The 19,511-nt window shown below is 42.8% G+C and overlaps 1 protein-coding gene across 2 annotated transcripts in view; it reads right to left on the bottom strand.

The window, feature by feature from the left end:
- Window positions 1-19,511, bottom strand: part of LOC130295100 (high affinity immunoglobulin gamma Fc receptor I-like) — a 147,564-nt gene that overhangs the window by 68,060 nt on the left and 59,993 nt on the right. Inside the window, exons 2-4 of one of the 2 annotated variants that reach the window (XM_056545401.1) lie at window positions 16,476-16,753; window positions 10,843-10,894; window positions 141-161 (exon numbers count right to left, since the gene is read on the bottom strand). In XM_056545401.1, the coding sequence (XP_056401376.1) occupies window positions 141-161; window positions 10,843-10,894; window positions 16,476-16,520 (118 nt within the window). In that variant the 5' untranslated portion in view covers window positions 16,521-16,753. The remainder of the gene's footprint in view (window positions 1-140; window positions 162-10,842; window positions 10,895-16,475; window positions 16,754-19,511) is intronic. The other variant, XM_056545405.1, reaches the window with a different exon arrangement.

Genomic DNA, 19,511 nt, shown 5'->3' with positions numbered 1-19,511 from the left:
AATATGTTTTTGTGCATTCGGATCGGTCCGAATACCCGAAAATGGCAAAATTCAGTAAATTAGACATTCGTTCCGAAACAAATTGCACAAGTCTGCTATTTTATAGAATAAAGGATGAAAGGACAAAGCTGATGACTTACCTTCCTGTATCAAAGCCAACCCTATAAAACAGAATAGAATGGAGTTACAGATGTAATATAATCCAACTTATACTAAATAATATTGAAGAAAAAAAGAAGAAAGAGAGGCTCACCGTCCGAAATGAGCCGAGTATACAATCCGCATAAACACCTATTCATACTAAATTAAAACCTCTTAAAAATACGCTGTGGCTGATACTGCTGTACTATACAATATAGGGTATTTAATAATAAAAGGTAAAACTATTTCTCTTTCAAACCAAGATTAAATGTGCCCTGTCAGATATAAAAACTTTTACTATGTTGTACATCTTGGTAAAACAATAGTTTTTTAATATACAGGGTGGATACACCTTAATAAAATGGGAATGGTTGGTGATAATAACTTCCTGTTTGTGGCACATTAGTATATGTGAGGGGGGAAACTTTTCAACATGGGTGGTGACCATGGCGGCCATTTGAAGTCGGCCATTTTGAATCCAACTTTTGTTTTTTTCAATAGGAAGAGGGTCATGTGACACATCAAACTTATTGGGAATTTCACAAGAAAAACAATGATGTGCTTGGTTTTAACATAACTTTATTCTTTCATGAGTTATTTACAAGTTTCTGACCACTTCTAAAATGTGTTCAATGTGCTGCCCATTGTGTTGGATTGTCAATGCAACCCTCTTCTCCCACTCTTCACACACTGATAGCAACACCACAGGAGAAATGCTAGCACAGGCTTCCAGTATCCGTATACACTGCTATATACTACTATATATACCACACAAGAAATGCTAGCACAGGCTTCCAGTATCCGTATACACTGCTATATACTACTATATACACCGCAGGAGAAATGCTAGCACAGGCTTCCAGTATCCGTATACACTGCTATATACTACTATATACACCACACAAGAAATGCTAGCACAGGCTTCCAGTATCCATAGTTTCAGGTGCTGCACATCTCGTATCTTCACCGCATAGACAATTGCCTTCAGATGATCCCAAAGATAAAAGTCTAAGGGGTCAGATCGGGAGACCTTGGGGGCCATTCAACTGGCCCACGATGACCAATCCACTTTCCAGGAAACTGTTCATCTAGGAATGCTTGGACCTGGCACGTTCCCTGAGTTTTTCCAGCAAGATGGTGACCACCACATTATGGGTGTCAGGTCCGAGCATTCAGATGAACAGTTTCCTGGAAAGTAGATTGGTCATTGTGGGCCAGTTGAATGGCCCCCAAGGTCTCCCGATCTGACCCCCTTAGACTTTTATCTTTGGGGTCATCTGAAGGCAATTATCTATGCTGTGAAGATACGAGAAGTGCAGCACCTGAAACTACGGATACTGGAAGCCTGTGCTAGCATTTCTCCTGTGGTGTATATAGTAGTATATAGCAGTATATAGAGAAGAGGGTTGCATTGACAATCCAACACAATGGGAAGCACATTGAACACATTTTATAAGTGGTCAGAAACTTGTAAATAACTCATGAAAGAATAAAGTTACGTTAAAACCAAGCACATCATTGTTTTTCTTGTGAAATTCCCAATAATTTTGATGTGTCACATGACCCTCTTCCTATTGAAAAAAACTAAAGTTGGATTCAAAATGGCCGACTTCAAATGGCGGCCATGGTCACCACCCATCTTGAAAAGTTTCCCCCCCTCACATATACTAATGTGCCACAAACAGGAATATCACCAATCATTCCCATTTTATTAAGGTGTATCCATATAAATAGCCCACCCTGTACTTCTTTTTTTTTAAAAATTCACATTTTATTAAACAAAACTGCCTTTGAAAATCCCACCACTAGGGGTCCCCATAGCTCCTAGGACACTAATGAGTCCCACAGCAGCATGAGGGTGTCCAAGAAGTCATGGACACAAGATGGCTTATTGACAAGATTGCAGGAGGTACACAGCCTGCAGCAACACTGCTGCAACACAGAGTTTTACCAAATTGTGCCTCTAGCTGTTGCAAAACTACAACTCCAAGCATGCCTGGACAGTCATAGGATATCTGGGCATGCTGGGAGTTTTATTTTTTTCAAAAGCTGTATTCACATAGCTGAAGGCAACACTGTTGTAAAAGAGAGTTATCCAAACACTGTGCCTCCAACTATTCCAAAACTAAAAGTCCCAGCACTACAGGACTGCCTAAGGATTACACACATGAATAACATAGGAAGATGTAAGTTATATGCTCACCATATTGTCTTTGGTGGTAGAGTACAGTCAATCTCCAATAATTATTGTGTGTGTGTGTGTGTTTCGGCATAAATCCAGAGATGAAAGAGTTACAGAGCAGGGCTGCCAGGCTGCTCCAAGAGTAGTGAGTCAGCAGAGTGAGGGAGAGGGAGGAGTCATCACTGTGCATGCAAGAGCAGGACACGTCCCCTCCCTTTGAGATAATTAAAAAGACATTGAGCAGCTGTAATATGCTATTTTTAGTGAAATATGGGAGATAGAGACATACAAATTACATGTACGTGACCAGGATGAGGAACTGAGGAACATATAACAATCAGGGATCTGACAAGTACACTTTAACATCTACAATATGTGTACATATCACAAAATAACATAAAAGATATAAAAGAAATAATAATATAAGAGTGCTATACCTTAAATAAACTTTATAAAGTTATTCAACCAATATTTATAAAATTGAAAGTAAGAGGAGAAACACTTTCCTCAAATCTGGTCTTTTGTATGCTCTGAAAAAATGCTGGGAGAGCGTATATAAAGAATTGTATGTGTACACAGTTGGTACTGAAGTAAAAACAATATATATTATATTGCATTAAAACAAATATATGTTTATTGATGTAATTGTCTATGGCAACTGCCTGCAGGGCCCTTGCAGTAGTGTCAATAGATACAAACAAATATAAAATGAATAATATAGAATATAAAAAATAAAGATTATTAAAAATTATTATGCAGATCAGTAAAAAAGGTCCATACTATGCAATCAAAAGGATAGGCATCGATTTCGAATGCAATATTGCACAATTTGTAATCCATTGGATAAAGTTCCGTATAACTTAGAGAGACTTCAACAATCTTATGTAATGATATTGAACAAAGTTTGGAAGTTGCAGGACAGTGTTGGCGTACATGTCCCGGTGGGATCCCAAGGCGCTCTCACTACTCAACCACAGTGGCTTCCGAACCAGACGTCTAGTTGCTCCTTGGAATGGTGAGTCGTCAGCGCCGGTGAGCCAGGGGAGGGAGAGGTCTGCTTGCCGACGTGGTGTTATGTAGCTCCATGCGCTATGCGCACCAGGAGATCTGTTTGCCGGTGTAATGATCTGAAGTTTTGTGCGCTGTGCGCATCAGGAAGGTCGGCTTTTCTCTGTAGTATAGTTCGTGCGCTGTGCGCATCTGGAGGTTATAGGATGCTGCAAATACCTATAGATTGCTATGGGTATAAAGTCTAGACGCGTTTCGAGACTGTCTGGGTCTCTTTTTCAATAGCAGTGTACCAACTGTGTGAGAAGTGGGCCTTATATATGTTCAGCTTGTGTGTGATTAGGTAATTGGGTTTGTGTGTGATTAGGTAATTGGGTTTGTGTGTGATTAGGTAATTGGGTTTTCTTGTGTGCAAAACCCGTTCTGGATTGGGACTGGGGTCGTGTACGGATAGTGGTAAATCCTGTGACGGACAAGAATGATATATATTTTTATCAAGTAATGATAAAGAAAAAATAAATAGAATAAAAATAAATTTGGGATTTAGGGAAGTGATATTAAAAAATGTTGTGCCTTTGTGTCCCAAGCTTTTGTGATATATATATACAGTAATTATAAAAATAAATAAATTAATGTAAAAAATAAAGATAAATATGAAAATAGCTAAATATAGAAATATGTAAAATGTGTGTGCAAAGGTGTATCTATGAACATATGATGTAGAGAATCTATGTAGAGTGTATGGGGGAGATTTATCAAAATCTGTCCAGAGGAAAAGTTGCTGAGTTGCCTATAGCAACCAATCAGATTCCTTCTTTCATTTTGCAGAGGCCTTGTTAAAAATGAAAGAAACAATCTGATTGGTTGCTATGGGCAACTCAGCAACTTTTCCTCTGGACAGGTTTTGATAAATCTCCCCCTATGAGTGTGTGTTTGTGTTGACAGATGTTTTGTAATAAATGGATATATGTATAATAGGAAATCTCCATGGAGTCATGATCAACTAGATGAATGGGTTCTAGATTCTAGGGGAGAGAGGGTAGTGGTGCAGGGAGGGGTGAGGCGCAGATAACAGCCTGGCTCTCAATCCCTCCATTAAGCCAGGACCCTTCTCCTGCTAGAAGTGACCTTCAGATAAAACCGAAAATTTCCAATTCTGCATTCAGTCCTTTTGGGGCGATTGTTTCCATTTCAAAAATGTATTTAGATTCTGTTCTGGACATTTTGGAGATGAAGTTACCTCCTCTCCAATCGGGCTTTACAGATTGTATGGCCGCAAAATGTGTACCTCGGATATGGCAGTTGTGGAATGTTTTGTAGCGTGCCGACAGTGTTTGATTCTCGTAACCTCTTTTGATATTGTAAAAATGTTCTGCTTACGTTTTTTAAGTGTGCGTGATGTCCTACCTATATACTGTTTATTACATGGACATGTGATGATGTAGATCATATTTTTGCTGTTGCATGTAAGGAGTTCTTTAATGACATGTTTCTTCTGGTTTGTGGTGGATATGACTTGTTCTGTTTTTTTGGGAAACTCAGTCACTTTACAATTGTTACATTGATTGCAATGGTAGAAACCTGTATTTCCTGAGATAGTAGATTGAATTATTTTGTGTTTTATTGTGCCTGTTGGTTTGGTCTTTGGTGCAATTTTAAGACCTAGATTTGGTGCTTTGGTAAAAATGACTGGTGCTTATGGAGGAAGAGATGGACCTATGGTTTTATCGGACTGTAGTAGATGCCAGTGTTTATTGATAATTTTTTCAATCTGCTGATTTGACGTGTTAAAGGGTATGATACATTTTGCTTGTTGTGGAGTGGTTTTGGTAGTGAATCATGTAATAGATTGGTAGGGTATTGTTTCTGTTGAAATTGTTCGGTGAGTGTTTTAGCCTCTTTTTCAAACTGATTAATATCTGTACAGTTTTGTCTTATACGTCTATACTGGCTGTATGGTATATTTATAAGCCACTGGGGAAGCTGGCAACTGTCAAAACGGATAAAGCTGTTTTTGGATGTGGGTTTGTGGTATGTGTTGCATGTAAGATTATTGTTTTGGACTGTAATGGTGAGATCTAGAAATTCTGTGGTGTGGGGGCTGATATTAGGTTTAAATTTGAGATTAAATGTGTTGTCATTGAGTGATTGGATGAACATGATTAATTGTTGCGTTGTGCCGTTCCAGATTAAAATGATGTCATCTATGTATCTTTTCCAGAAGACCAGATTTGCGCCGAATTCAGGGGTGAAGGTGAGCTCCTCCCAATAGGCCATGAATAGATTCGCGAAACTTGGCACAAACTTGGTCCCCATCGCGGTACCGATGAGCGGTAGGTAAAATTGGTCATTGAAATAAAAATAATTATGTGAAAGAATGTAGTGGATGCTTTCTAATACAAAATGTGTCTGGTCTGTTGGTATGGTGCTGTTGTTCATGAAGTGTTCTATTGCTTTGGTGCCGAGTTGGTGATCTATGCATGTGTATAGTGAATTGACATCAAGGGTGGCCAGACACCAGTCCTGTTGCCATTCTAGTGATTCTAGGATTTTGATGATTTGTGTGGTATCTTTGATGTGTGATTTTGTTTGTTTAACTAATGGCTGTAAAATAATGTCTATATACTCCGATAAATGGGAAGTGAGTGATTGAATGCCGGAAATAATTGGTCTGCCTGGTGGTTGTGTTGGATTTTTGTGAATTTTTGGGATGCAATAAAAGATGGGTGTACGTTTTTCGGTATTAATGATGTATTCCTATTCTTGTTCAGTGAGTATGTTTTGTTGCACTGCTTTTTCACATAAGTTATGTAAATGTTGGTGATAGGGTTCTGTAGGGTTATGTGGTAGGGTCTTGTTTGTGTTAGTGTCTGATAGTTGATTAATACATTCAGTGTTATACATATGTGTATCCATAATAACTATGTCACCGCCTTTATCGGCGGGGTGTATGACTATATCATTGTCTTTTTGTACGTCTTGTATTTCTTTATTTGTGAGGTTGCGTCTTTGAGGTGCTTTTAGTTTTTTTTATATCGTTTTCTACACTGAGTTTGAAGACTGTCATGGTGTCACACATTTCTTGTCTGTGATAAGCTTTGGATTGGGGTTTTAGGTTGGTGTGTAGATATTTCTGTGCCCCGCCATGCCCCCTCCCATAGACTTACATTGAGGGGGTGTGCCGTGACGTCACGAGGGGCTTGGCCAGGAAATCAGAACCCCCACAGCCCACGCCCAGGGTTCGGAACTAAATGTTTTTAGATGTGCAGCCACATCCGGTCGGCCGCGTTTTCGGCCGTATGCGCGTTCCCGACTGTAGGCAAAAACGCGGTCGACCACGTTTTTGCCTGCGGTCGGGAAACCGCATACGGCCGAAAACGTAGTCGACCGGAGGCTGCGGTTCACTCCGGTCGGCTCATAGACATGCATTAAATACGGTTCCCCTATACAGCTGAGTGCGTGTGCCGCGATTAAGCCCCGCCCCCTCCTCCCAGCCGTATACGGGAGCTGTAGTTACAAAACGTGGTGTGAAACCAGCCTTGAATGAGTAATATTCTCCCCTGTACACAGCCGTATAGAGGGACATATGATGGAGACTTGGGGTGGAGCCTGGTAGCTTGTAGTCAGGGGCGTACCTAGAGCATTCGGCACCTGGGGCGGACCCTTTGTTTGGCACCCCCCCACCACCACCCGGGGCGGACTCTGTGTTTGCAATAATTCCCACCCAACCCAATAAAATAAGAAAACATGCACAAACTTTTTAAGATAAATAAAACCCATGCACACCCCATTAATGAAACGCCTTAACCCCCCTTAATAAAATAAAACACTGTACCCCCTTAAAAAAAAAAAACACTTTCCATCTGCACCAAATAGAAACAAATCCAAATCCCCATCAATAAAATGAACAAATCCTGCCCCCCCCCCCCCTTAATTACACCCCTCCCTTCACATAGAATTATTTACTTACATTTTGATGATGCCTCCGTCCGACCGCTGGTGATGGATCCTTCCACTCCTTTAAAAGATCCGTGAAGGCGGCGTCAGCGTCGTGAAGTCACGTTGCGCGCCGTCGCAACTACCCCCCCCCCCCCCAATCTGCAGTGGTGTTGCTAGGGTTGGTGTCACCTGGTGCGCATTGTGAAAAATTCCAGTATAATAATCAAATATACCAATTGCTACAGAATGGGAAAGCACTAAAGAAGTTTTCACCACTTAAAACTACAGCTCCCAGAATGACTTAAAGTGGTACTCCGATGGAAAACATTTTCTTTTAAATCAACTGGTGCCAGAAAGTTAAACAGATTTGTAAATTACTTCTATTTAAAAATCTTAATTCTTCCAGTACTTATCAGCTGCTGCATGATCCACAGGAAGTTCTTTTCTTTTTGAATTTCCTTTCCAGTCTGACCACAGTGCTCTCTGCTGACACCTCTGTCCATGTCAGGAACTGTCCAGAGTAGGAGAGGTTTGTTATAGGGATTTGCTCCTACTATGGACAGTTCCTGACATGAACAGAGGTGTCAGCACAGAGCAATGTGGTCAGACAGAAAAGAAATTCAAAAAGTAAATAACTTCCTGTGGAGCATACAGCAGGTGATAAGTACTGAAAGGATTAAGATTTTTAAATAGAAGTATTTACAACTCTGTTTAACTTCCTGGCACCAATTGATAAAAAAAAAAAAAAATGTTTTCCCCTTTGAGCAGTGGTGAGGTTATGCTGGGAGTTGTAGTTGCACTCATCATAATTGCAGAACTTACAAGTGACTACAGCTCTGATAGGACATAGAGAGGAGAATACACAATAATATCAGTGACTGTCTTCTCTATAGTCTTTCTATATCTAATCTAATTCAGATGGAACATAATACTACTATACACTGCACTCTTTGAATATAAACCTTCCACACACCATAAACTCTGAATATAGATCTGCCACATACTGTACCTTCTCAATATAATACTGTCATACACCATACCCACTGAGTATAATACTATCACACACTGTACCCTCTGAATATAATACTATCACAAACCGTACATTCTGAATATAATACTACCACACACTGTACCCACTGAATATAATACTACCACACACTGTACATTCTGAATATACTACCACATCCTGTACCCTCTAAATATTATACTATCACACACCATACCCTCTCAATATAATGCTACCACACACTGTACCCACTGAATATAATACTATCACACACTGTGCCCTCTAAATATAATACTGTCAAACACCATACCCTCCGAATATAATACTATCACAAACCGTACATTCTGAATATAATACTACCACACACTGTAGCCACTGAATATAATACTACCGCACACTGTACATTCTGAATATACTACCACATCCTGAACCCTCTAAATATAATACTGTCACACACCATACCCTCTGAATATTATACTACCACACACTGTACCCACTGAATAATACTATGACACACTGTACCCTCTGAATATAATACTACCACATACTGTACCCTCTAAATATAATACTACCAGACACCGTACCCTCTGAATATAATACTACCACACACTGTACCCACTGAATATAATACTATGACACACTGTATCCTCTGAATATAATACTACCACACACTGTACCCTCTGAATATAATACTGACACACACTGTACCCTCTAAATATAATACTTCCACATACTGTACCCTCTAAATATAATACTACCACACACTGTACCCTCTGAATATAATACTATCACATACTGTACCCTCTAAATATAATACTGTCACACACCGTACCCTCTGAATATAATACTATGACACACTGTACCCTCTGAATATTAAACTATCACACACTGTACACTATGAATATAATACCACACACTGTACCCACTGAATATAATACTATGACCCACTGTACCCACTGAATATAATACTATGAGACACTTTACATTCTGAATATAATACTACCACACACTGTACATTCTGAATATAATACCAACACACACTGCAATCTCTGAATATAAACCTGCCACACACCATACCCTCTAAATACAATAGTTCTATGCACTGCGCTCTCTGAATATAATACTACCCCCACACTGTACCCTCTGAATAAAACCTTGCAATACAGTGCACCCTCTAAATACAATACCACAACAGCAGTAGCACCCCTCATCATCCGTTAACTGATGCTGTTACCACGGGAGGGGGATTGGTGGTGTTGCTGATGGATGATGGGGGTGCTACTGCTGGGGGGATGTGTTGCTGGTGGATGATGAGGGTGCTACTGCCCCCCCCCATGGCAGTAGCACCCCCATCATTCCTGGCTGTAGCACCCTCATCATCCACCAGCAGGATCTGCTGATGGAGATGCTAATGCAGGGCTGGGGGGAGTGTTGCTGGTGGATGATGAGGATGCTAGAGTCGGGGGGAGCATTAGGTAGGCAGCAGTTCCCCCACATTAGGTAGAAGTTTTCTCACATTAGGTAGAAGTTTCCCCACATTAGGTAGCAGTTTCCCCACTTTAGTTAGCATAGTTTTCCCACATTAGGTAGCAGTTTCCCCACATTAGGCAGCACAGATTCCCCACATTAGGTAATATAGTTTCCCCACATTAGGTAACAGAATTTCCCCACATTAGGTAGCACATATTCCCCACATTAGGTAACATAGTTTCCCCACATTAGGTAACAGAGTTTCCCCACATTAGGTAGCACATATTCCCCACATTAGGTAACATAGTTTCCCCACATTAGGTAACAGAGTTTCCCCACATTAGGTAGCACAGATTACCTACATTAGTTAACATAGATGCCCCACATTAGGTAGCATAGATTCCACACATTAGGAAGCGTAGTCTCCCCCCCCCCCAGACACACACACACAGACACACACAGACACAAACACACACACAGACATACACATAGACACAGACAAACACATAGACACACACACTCACTCATTCACTCACACACTTACTTACCTGGCAGTGCTTCTTCTCTCCGCCGGCGGCCTGACGACGTCCTCCTGCGCGGGTCTGCAGAGGAACGTCACTTGTGCGACGTCCCTCTTCAGACCCGGACCGGCCAACAGCGCAGCTGCAAACGGAGGGTCGGCGGTGGCACAGAGGTAATGGGGTTCTAACGGACAGGAGCGAGAGCAGCTGAAGACAGGGGGGGGGGCACCCGGTCACTATACCACTGATAGCATGGATGCAGCTGGGTGCAGCAGAAGACCGGGGGGGGGGAGGAGTGCTAAGCGGCATGGTGTCACCCCAGCTGAAGACTGGGGGGAGCGCCGAGCTGAGCAGCATGGTGTTGCCCGGTGCTGTCTGCACCCCTGCCGCTACGCGGAAAAGCAGCGCGGTCGCGGTGCAGCAGTGGATTGGGGGGGGCGGGTGGTGACTCCATCATGGCACCCCTCCTTGGTACGCCACTGCTTGTAGTATTGTCCGAGATTTATAGAACATTATTGATCCCCTCTTATGATTTATCATCAGAGACTGAAAGACATGAAGATCATTGTACTTACCGAGTAATAACAGCGACGTCTTCATGGACATGATGGATGGAGACGATGCTGCCTACTCCGTGTGTAAAGAGAGTAAATACAAGAAGGAAGGAAGAAAATCTGTGAAATCATCATCAAACAAATTGTAAACTTTATATAAATAGATGTGCGCTTGACCACAGAATGTGTTATCAGGACTGTCCGGAATTAGATGATGCCATGTGTGATACAACCTTTAAAGAGGTACTCCACCCCATAGACATCTTATCCCCTATCCAAAGGATAGAGTATAAGATGTCTGATCACGGGGTTACCACCCTTGGGGACCCCTGTGATCTCTGCTGCGGCACCCCAGACATCCGTTGCATGGAGCGAACTTCGCTCCTTGCCAGATGTCTGGCTATGCATGGCAGAGGCTTGTGACCCTCCCATAGACCTGCCTTGAGGGGCATGGCCGTGACCTCATGAGCCTCCAGGGCTGCACCTGACACTCTAAACGAATGCTGGGTGCATCAGGGAAATCGCGGGGGTCCTCACCGGCGGGACCCCCATGATCAGACATCTTATTCCCTATCCTTTAGGGATATAAGTCCCTACATATAATGTATGGTCGTATGCTGCCTAATTCTAATAAATACATTATGGTGCACAAGTAGTGCCCTACATGGGGAAAATAGCATTTACAAACAAGTGCCTAAATAACAAAGCAATATAGTGCTGCCATACACCATGTCACACACACAGCATCTGAGGCAGAGTACAGAGACTCATCGGACCTCTCATGGTACAATCGTGGGAATCCAATGAGTAAAGATGGCAACTAGAGATGAGCGAACTTACAGTAAATTAGATTTGTCAGGAACTTCTCGGCTCAGCAGTTGATGACTTATCCTGCATAAATTAGTTCAGCTTTCAGGTGCTGCGGTGGGCTGGAAAAGGTGGATACAGTCCTAGGAGACTCTTTCCTAGGACTGTATCCACCTTTTCCAGCCCACGGGAGCACCTGAAAGCTGAACATTGTAACATGCAGTAACAGTCCAGATAACAGAGTCTATATACAGCTGAGCAGCGATTGACAGTGGTTGGGACCGGGTAAGTTCTCTTTGGTTTAGGATGATTTTGTAGCATAGATCCGCTGGATTTAGGGGTAGGTTTAGGTCCAGTGATCTTGCGGAGTTAGAGGGGAATTGTAAGAACTCACAGTCTTTAGCGTAGACCGAGGCCGCAAGGCTTTTGGCCTAGTAATTGTCTTTGGAAGTTTCTGAGGTCCTACCTCATCCAATGTCAGCAACCCAAGAGAGTGATTATTGGCTGCAGCTCCCTTATATGGGCAGGGGCTGAGCAGTTTTGGATTGGTCCATAACAGCTGTCACTCACCGTTACATGGCATTGTGGGTGAACACCTGACACAAGAACCACCGAAGGTCCTTCAACAAACCATAGAGTTCTGAACACCGAGTCACATGACCTAAGGTCCTGCAACGCTAACAGGTAGGCATTTAAATATACATATTTACACTGATATTTATATGAATATTAGCTAACTGAGGTGTGACGAGGGGCTAACTAGAAAAGAGGGACCCCACCGTTCCTAGGAATTCTGACTTTGGGGACCTCTACCAAGGTACGGTATGCAATACCTTACCGGGAAACCACATGTGTGTTAGTGACCCATCCGAAATGGCCACCTCCACGTGGTGGATGGGGGGACACGTTTTGATCAAAAAGTGCGCTAAGAGCCTTTAAATTTTGATGAAATGTGCTGCTGCAATCTTCTTTTTTGTATACTCTGTATTTGCCACCACAACAAGGGAGGGACACGCCCCCTCCCACAACACCAATCATCTCCCACCACCACAAGGAAGGGACACTCCCCCTCCCACCACACACCAATCATCTCCCACCACCACAAGGGAGGGACACGCCCCCTCCTACCACACACCAATCATCTCACACCCCCACAAGGAGGGACATGCCCCCTCCCACCACAGACCAATCATCTCCCACCACCACAAGGGAGGGACATGCCCCCTCCTACCACACACCAATCATCTCCCACCCCCACAAGGAGGGACACGCCCCCTCGCACCACACACCAATCATCTCCCACCACCACAAGGGAGGGACATGCCTCCTCCCACCACCACAAAGGAGGGACACGCCTCCTACCACCACGCACCAATCCTCTCCCAACACCACATGGAGGGACACGCCCCCTTTCCCTGAGAGGATTTCTAGCATTGTGAGCTAATGAAAAAAGGGATTTTTATAGGTGATAGAGACATAAAAATGAGATGTACATGGTCATGATTAGATACTGAGTAACATATTCATCATTTTTGTTGTGGGATGTGACAGGCTTAGCTCTCTACAAACCACATTTTCCCCTGAATTGCTGAATCTGATGGCGCTGGCTTGAACAAAGCAGGATGTGTGGTCAGCGGATGATGTTGCACTGCTTTATCTGGTTTGAGACAGAATTTTATCACGAATTATAACAACTCTGTAAGTTGAGCCAACTATCTACTATTCATAATCCTTTACTCACTGACCCCAGGATATCAGCATTGGGGGGCACTGTCTGTGTTTAAATATTATTATAATTATATGACACAGGGTGGTGAAGCTCAATTATAAAATCACAGAAAAAAACTACCCTTAAAGTACCAATAAGACAAAAAATAACAGTGTATATCTAATAAAAGTTATTTTTTAATTTATGTTTTAATTTATATAAATGCCCCTAGTTTTAAGTTTTGTTCTACACTATGTTATGCGTATGACTTCTATTGTATGACCATTTTTCCCCATGCTTGGGGTTTGTTAGGCGTATTGTATCTTTATTACTTGGGAAATAAAATGGAAAATCCCAATAAAAGCACAGTTGATAAAGGTGTCATGATGGTGAGTAGTCTATGGGGGAGATTCATCAAGACCTGTGCAGAGGAGAAGTTGACCAGTTGACCACAGCAACCAATCAGATCGCTTCTTACATTTTTCAGAGGCCTTTTCAAAAGTGAAAGAAGCGATCTGATTGGTTGCTATTGGCAACTGGTCGACTTTTCCTCTGCATAGGTGTGGATGACTCTCCCTCTATAAGTCCATTCATCAGTGCATCACGTTAGCAGGTCCCTGATCTAATCCCTGCCTAGGACACCTACCCTATTCTCCTATCACGTTCCCTGAACAGTGGGGCAGTTAGGGTAGATTCTAGGTTCCAGTCATCTTGAGAATTAGTTATCCTAGGTTCTTCCTTAGCTTTTTTTTGCCTGCTCGAGATCATGTTTCACTTTCATCACTTTCTAGGGATCAATAAAGTGGTAATAGACTGGTACAAAAATCTCACACATCTCTCCCTGAGCTGAGGTTATATAATCTAGGACTATGATATGTGGATTAGTAACCACTTTGAGATGTTTTGTAAAGGAGGATGTAATGTTTATGTCATTGAATACATACTCAGTGGTGATATCATTTGGGATTGCTATCTTCTTTATAATATGGACATTTTTGACTAAAAGAGCTGATAAGTGATGTCACATTAGGAGCAGTGCTGACCTGAATTTATCCCCAATCACTGTCCCTACCCACTTGGATGATCTGTCCTCCATGTAAGCAACGAACTGGGCAGCTGTCCCTACACTGGAAGGAAGGATCATCAGGGAACAGGCAGAGGTTAGGTCACCAGAAATTAGAATATCCAGGAACAAAAATGTAGAGGTCTGTAATTTGTAGATTTGCATGTAGAGGTCTGTAATTATTTTTATAAATACCCTTCAACTGTAAGAGACGGAATCTAAAGAGTCCAGAAAATTACATTGTATGATTTAAAAAAAATGTATTTGCATGACATTAATATTTGATCACCTACCAACCAGTCAAAATTCCAGCTCTCACAGACCTGTTATTTATTTCTTTAAGGCTAAGTTTCCACTTGTTTTATTTTCTGCCACTGCAGTTTTTGAGCCAAAGCCAGAAGTGTATTCAAAAGGAATAGGACATATAAAGGAAGGACTTACACTTCTCCTCCCTTATGGATCCACTTCTGACTTTGGCTCAAAAACTGCCGGAAAAAAAACAAGTGGAAATCTAGCCTTAGAAGCCCTCCTGTTATCCACTCATTACCTGTATTAACTGCACCTGTTTGAACTTGTTACCTGAATAAAAGACACTTGTCCACACACTCAATCAAACATACTCCAACCTCTCTAAGACCAGAGAGATGTGTAAGGACATCATGGATAAAATTGTAGTCTTGCACAAGTTACAAGACAACAGGCAAGCAGCTTGGTGAGAGGGCAACAACTGCTGGTGCAATTATGAGAAAATGGAAAGAGCCCCTCAGTTTGGGGCTCCATGCAAAATCTCACCTTGTGGGGCATCAATGATCATGAGGGAGGTGAGGCAGTGTTTCCCAACCCAGTCCTCAAGGCACACCAACATTACGGTTTTTTTCAGTTACTCCATTGGAATAGAACAGGGAAAAATTTAAATCCTGGACTGTTGGTGTGCCTTGAGGACTGGGTTGGGAAACACTGAGGTGAGGGATCAGCCCAGAACTACATGGCAGGACCTGGTCAATGACCTTAAAAGAGCTGGGACCACAGTCTCCAAGAAAACCATTAGTAATACACTACGCCATCATGAAATAAAATCCTGCAGCACACGCAAGGTCCCACTACTCAAGCCAGCCCATGTCCAGGCCCGTCTGAAGTTTGTCGATGATCATCTGGATGATTTAGAGGAGGAATGAGAGGTCTGATGAGATAAAAATAGAGCTTTTTGGTCTAAACTCCACTTGCCGTGTTTGGAGGAAGAAGAAGAATGAATACAACCTCAAGAACACATATCAACCGTGAAGCATTGCGGCAGAAACATCATTCTTTGGGGCTGCTTTTCTGCAAAGGGGACCGGACGACTGCACCGTATTGAGGGGAGAATGGATGGAGCATGTATCGCAAGATCTTGGCCAACAATCTTCTTTCCTCAGTAAGAGCATTGAAGATAGGTCAAGGCTGGGTCTTCCAGTATGACAACAACCCAAAACACACAGCCAGGGCAACTAAGGAGTGGCTCCGTAAGAAGCATCTCAAGGTCCTGGAGTGACCTAGCCAGTCTCCAGACCCGAACCCAATAGAAAATCTTTGGAGGAAGCTGATTACCCAGCGACAGCACAAAAACCTGAAGGATCTGGAGAAGGTTTGTATGGAGGAGTGGACAAAAATCCCTCCTGCAGTGTGTGCAAACCTGGTCAAGAACTATAGGAAACGTTCGATCTCTGTAATTGCAAACAAAGGTTTCTGTACTAAATATTAAGTTATGCTTTTCTGATGTATCAAATACATACTGTATGTCATGCAATAAAAGGCAAATTAATATTTAAAAAATGAAACCATGTGATTTTCTGGATTTTTGTTTTAGATTCCATCTCTCACAGTTGAAGAGAACCTATGATAAAAATTACTTACCTCTACATGCTTTGTAAGTAGGAAAACCTGCAACATCGGCAGTGTATCAAATACTTATTCTCCCCACTGTAGGTGAGGCATAGTCTTTACACTAATGGGGGAATGTGGACATTTCCAACAATTGGTGAGATTAGTTAACTTAGCTATAGCCTGATGATGTTTCATGACCTTGTTATCCCATTTTACCTTAAGGTGAGTATTCAATGTCTCCATGACTTTCACAGTCATCATTAACACAAAGTATAGGTCATTGTGACTGTGACCAATCTTCAGGATTGAAGATTTTCTTGGAGTGGGAAGTGTGTATCCAGTGGATCTTTCCTGCTACATTTACTGGAGTAGGAGTCTTCAGTTGGATTTGGTAAGGACCTTCAAATCTGATCTTTTGTCCTTTCTGACCTGTTTCTTTACAGTCACCCAGTTCCCAGACTTCAGATCATGGCTTCCTTCAAGGCTGTTGGTATCTGTAATAGAAGAATACACTCTATGATAGATCTGGATAAGTGTCTGCTGCTCATGTGTGCTGTAAAGTCTCCATTATGATCTACCTGCTCTGGAAAGTAACAACCTGTAACAACCTGTCTTGGCAGGTAAAGCAGACAAAATGTCCTTTGGAGAGAGTCCTGTTTCCCTTTTTTTTTTTTTTTTTTTTTTTTTAAATCAACCCAAATGTTACCAGTCTCAGGAATTATCTTCTATATTCTTAGTTTCAAAGTACCACTGAGCCTCTCCACTACTCTGAGGGGGGTATGAGGTGTGTAGGGCTTGTGTTATCCCTAGATCTTGTAGCACATGTGAAATGTGTTCCTCTATCACATTCAATCACCTCTGGTACCCCATACCTACACATCACTTCTGCTAAGAGTATCTCAGTAACAGCTGGGGTGTCCCAGTACGGGATGTGTCCCCGTACTGTCCTCCTACCCTGCATGTCCCCAGGGCTCCCCTGCCGCATACCCCCCATTATATACATATGTTGTGTATAAAGTATGCTCTGTTACTTTAATGTTTGTACCACAGGATTCTTACCCAAGAAGCTCCTGGGACCACACGACTCCCACAAGTGACCTATGGGCTCCTTGCACAGCCCCTATATAACCAGGGGAGGGGCGGCAATCTCTCTCTTCTGCTGTATGCTGAGGTCCAGTGCAGTCCCAGTGTCTGTATCCAGAGCATTGGAGGCCTCAAGCCTAAAGTCCTGCAGCCATAAGGCTGTTTCAGTAAGTCATCTTGTTATCAGTCATCACCTCTATCAAGTCAAGTCCATCTGTAGTCACCGTGGCCTGCACTAAAGTCAGTCTAACTACTGCAAGTTCCAGCAAGCCTGCGAGGTCCCCCTGTGTCACTGGTCATCTCACTGGGATATTGGCTGAACTGTACAGACTTTGTCCTCTGTCTTGCTTCATTAAAGCTACCGTTATCCTTAATTTGGCGTTGGACTCTTCATTGCCCCTGCCTAACCCAGGATCAGCGGTATTACCTTCGGGTGGTTAAGGCTAAACCACGCCCTGGTGTCATGATAGAAGGGGTTAATACCACCTTCCCCTTGGGCCATAACATCTGCCCCGCATTCACCCTGCATTTGCACCCCCTGACACCACACAGCCTTTGGTATGGCTTTAGCAAATCACCAGGCCTTTGGCCACCCTGAGAAAAGGTCCACACACACCAATGCGTACTGGTTCCTACTAGAGGTAATTGTATGAAATGTATGTGCAGTCACTGGAATGGGATGTGTGGGGGGGGGGATCCTTCTGGTAGGTTTTATTGGCTTTTCTGAATTATGGAGGGCACACACTGTACAAGCTGCAACAAAAGAGTACAGTCTTACTGAATCTGGGTGCTATACATATTTTTTTGTTCAGCCCCAACATTGCTTTCTTCGAGTCCGTGGGCTATAAGAGTCATTATGGTAAAGAGAGCGTCCTGGGAAGGCAGTACCGCTCATCCATTCTCTACACTCCATTCACACACACCGCCCACCTTCTTTCTTGCTCGTTTTTTGTATCTTAGGTTCTTGCGGTAGCAGCTTTTCTAGCACTTTGAGGTCTACAGACACATCAGCCTTGGTAAATACACAGGAAGATTTCTGGGAGAGGTTTTAGTGTAGGAGCCCTGGCTGCCTTATCTGCCAAAGCATTCCCTTCAGCTTTCTTGGTCTTTTCCTTAGTATGGGCATGGACCTTGATGATGGCTACCTGCTTAGGGAGAGGTTTGAAAGAAAGCACAAATACTCTCTGCATTCTACAAGGATTTACTAGATGATCTATGGAATCCCTACTCTATTATATAGGTCCATAACCAGGAGACTGTATATGTTATATGTCGGACCCTTTGCAATTGTACATGCTACAGAGAGTGTTTACAGCTTCCTGAGATGACCATGATGTGGGGAGTTGGCTCCGGCACCAAGTTCGGTGGTTACTGAATATCCTGTCTGTGGGCCCCACTCATGATAGTACCTGGAGACATCTACAAACAGTTCAATGTCTGTATTAGAAATAGGGGCATCTGTAACATTGTTTAACTCCTTTGTCTTAAAGGGGTATTCCAGGAAAATACTTTTTTTTATATATCAACTGGCTTCAGAAAGTTAAACAGATTTGTAAATTACTATTATTAAAAAATCTTAATCCTTTCAGTATTTATGACCTTCTGAAGTTAAGGTTGTTCTTTTCTGTCTAAGTCCTCTCTGATGACACCTGTCTCGGGAAACGCCCAGTTTAGAAGCAAATCCCCATAGCAAACCTCTTCTAAACTGGGCGTTTCCCGAGACACGTGTCATCAGAGAGCACTTAGACAGAAAAGAGCAACCTTAACTTCAGAAGCTCATAAGTACTTTACAAATCTGTTTAACTTTCTGGAGCCAGTTGATATATATATATATATATATATATACACCGTATTTATCGGCGTATAACACGCACTTTTTAGGCTAAAATTTTTAGCCTAAAGTCTGTGTGCGTGTTATACGCCGATACACCCCCAGGAAAGGCAGGGGGAGAGAGGCCGTCGCTGCCCGCTTCTCTCCCCCTGCCTTTCCTGGGGTCTAGAGCGCTGCTGTCAGCCCTTTTCACCCCCTGGTTATCGGTGCCGCTGCCCGTTCTGTCCCCCTGACTATCGGTGCCGGCGCCGATAGCCAGGGAGAGAGAAGCGGCGCCGACAGCCAGGGGGAGAGAAGGGGCAGCGGCACCCATTGCCGGCGCTGCTGCCCCGTTGCCT

Source organism: Hyla sarda, chromosome 11 (assembly GCF_029499605.1).
Source record: "Hyla sarda isolate aHylSar1 chromosome 11, aHylSar1.hap1, whole genome shotgun sequence".
Lineage (NCBI taxonomy): Eukaryota > Metazoa > Chordata > Amphibia > Anura > Hylidae > Hyla > Hyla sarda.
This window is presented reverse-complemented; position numbering and strand designations above follow the sequence as displayed.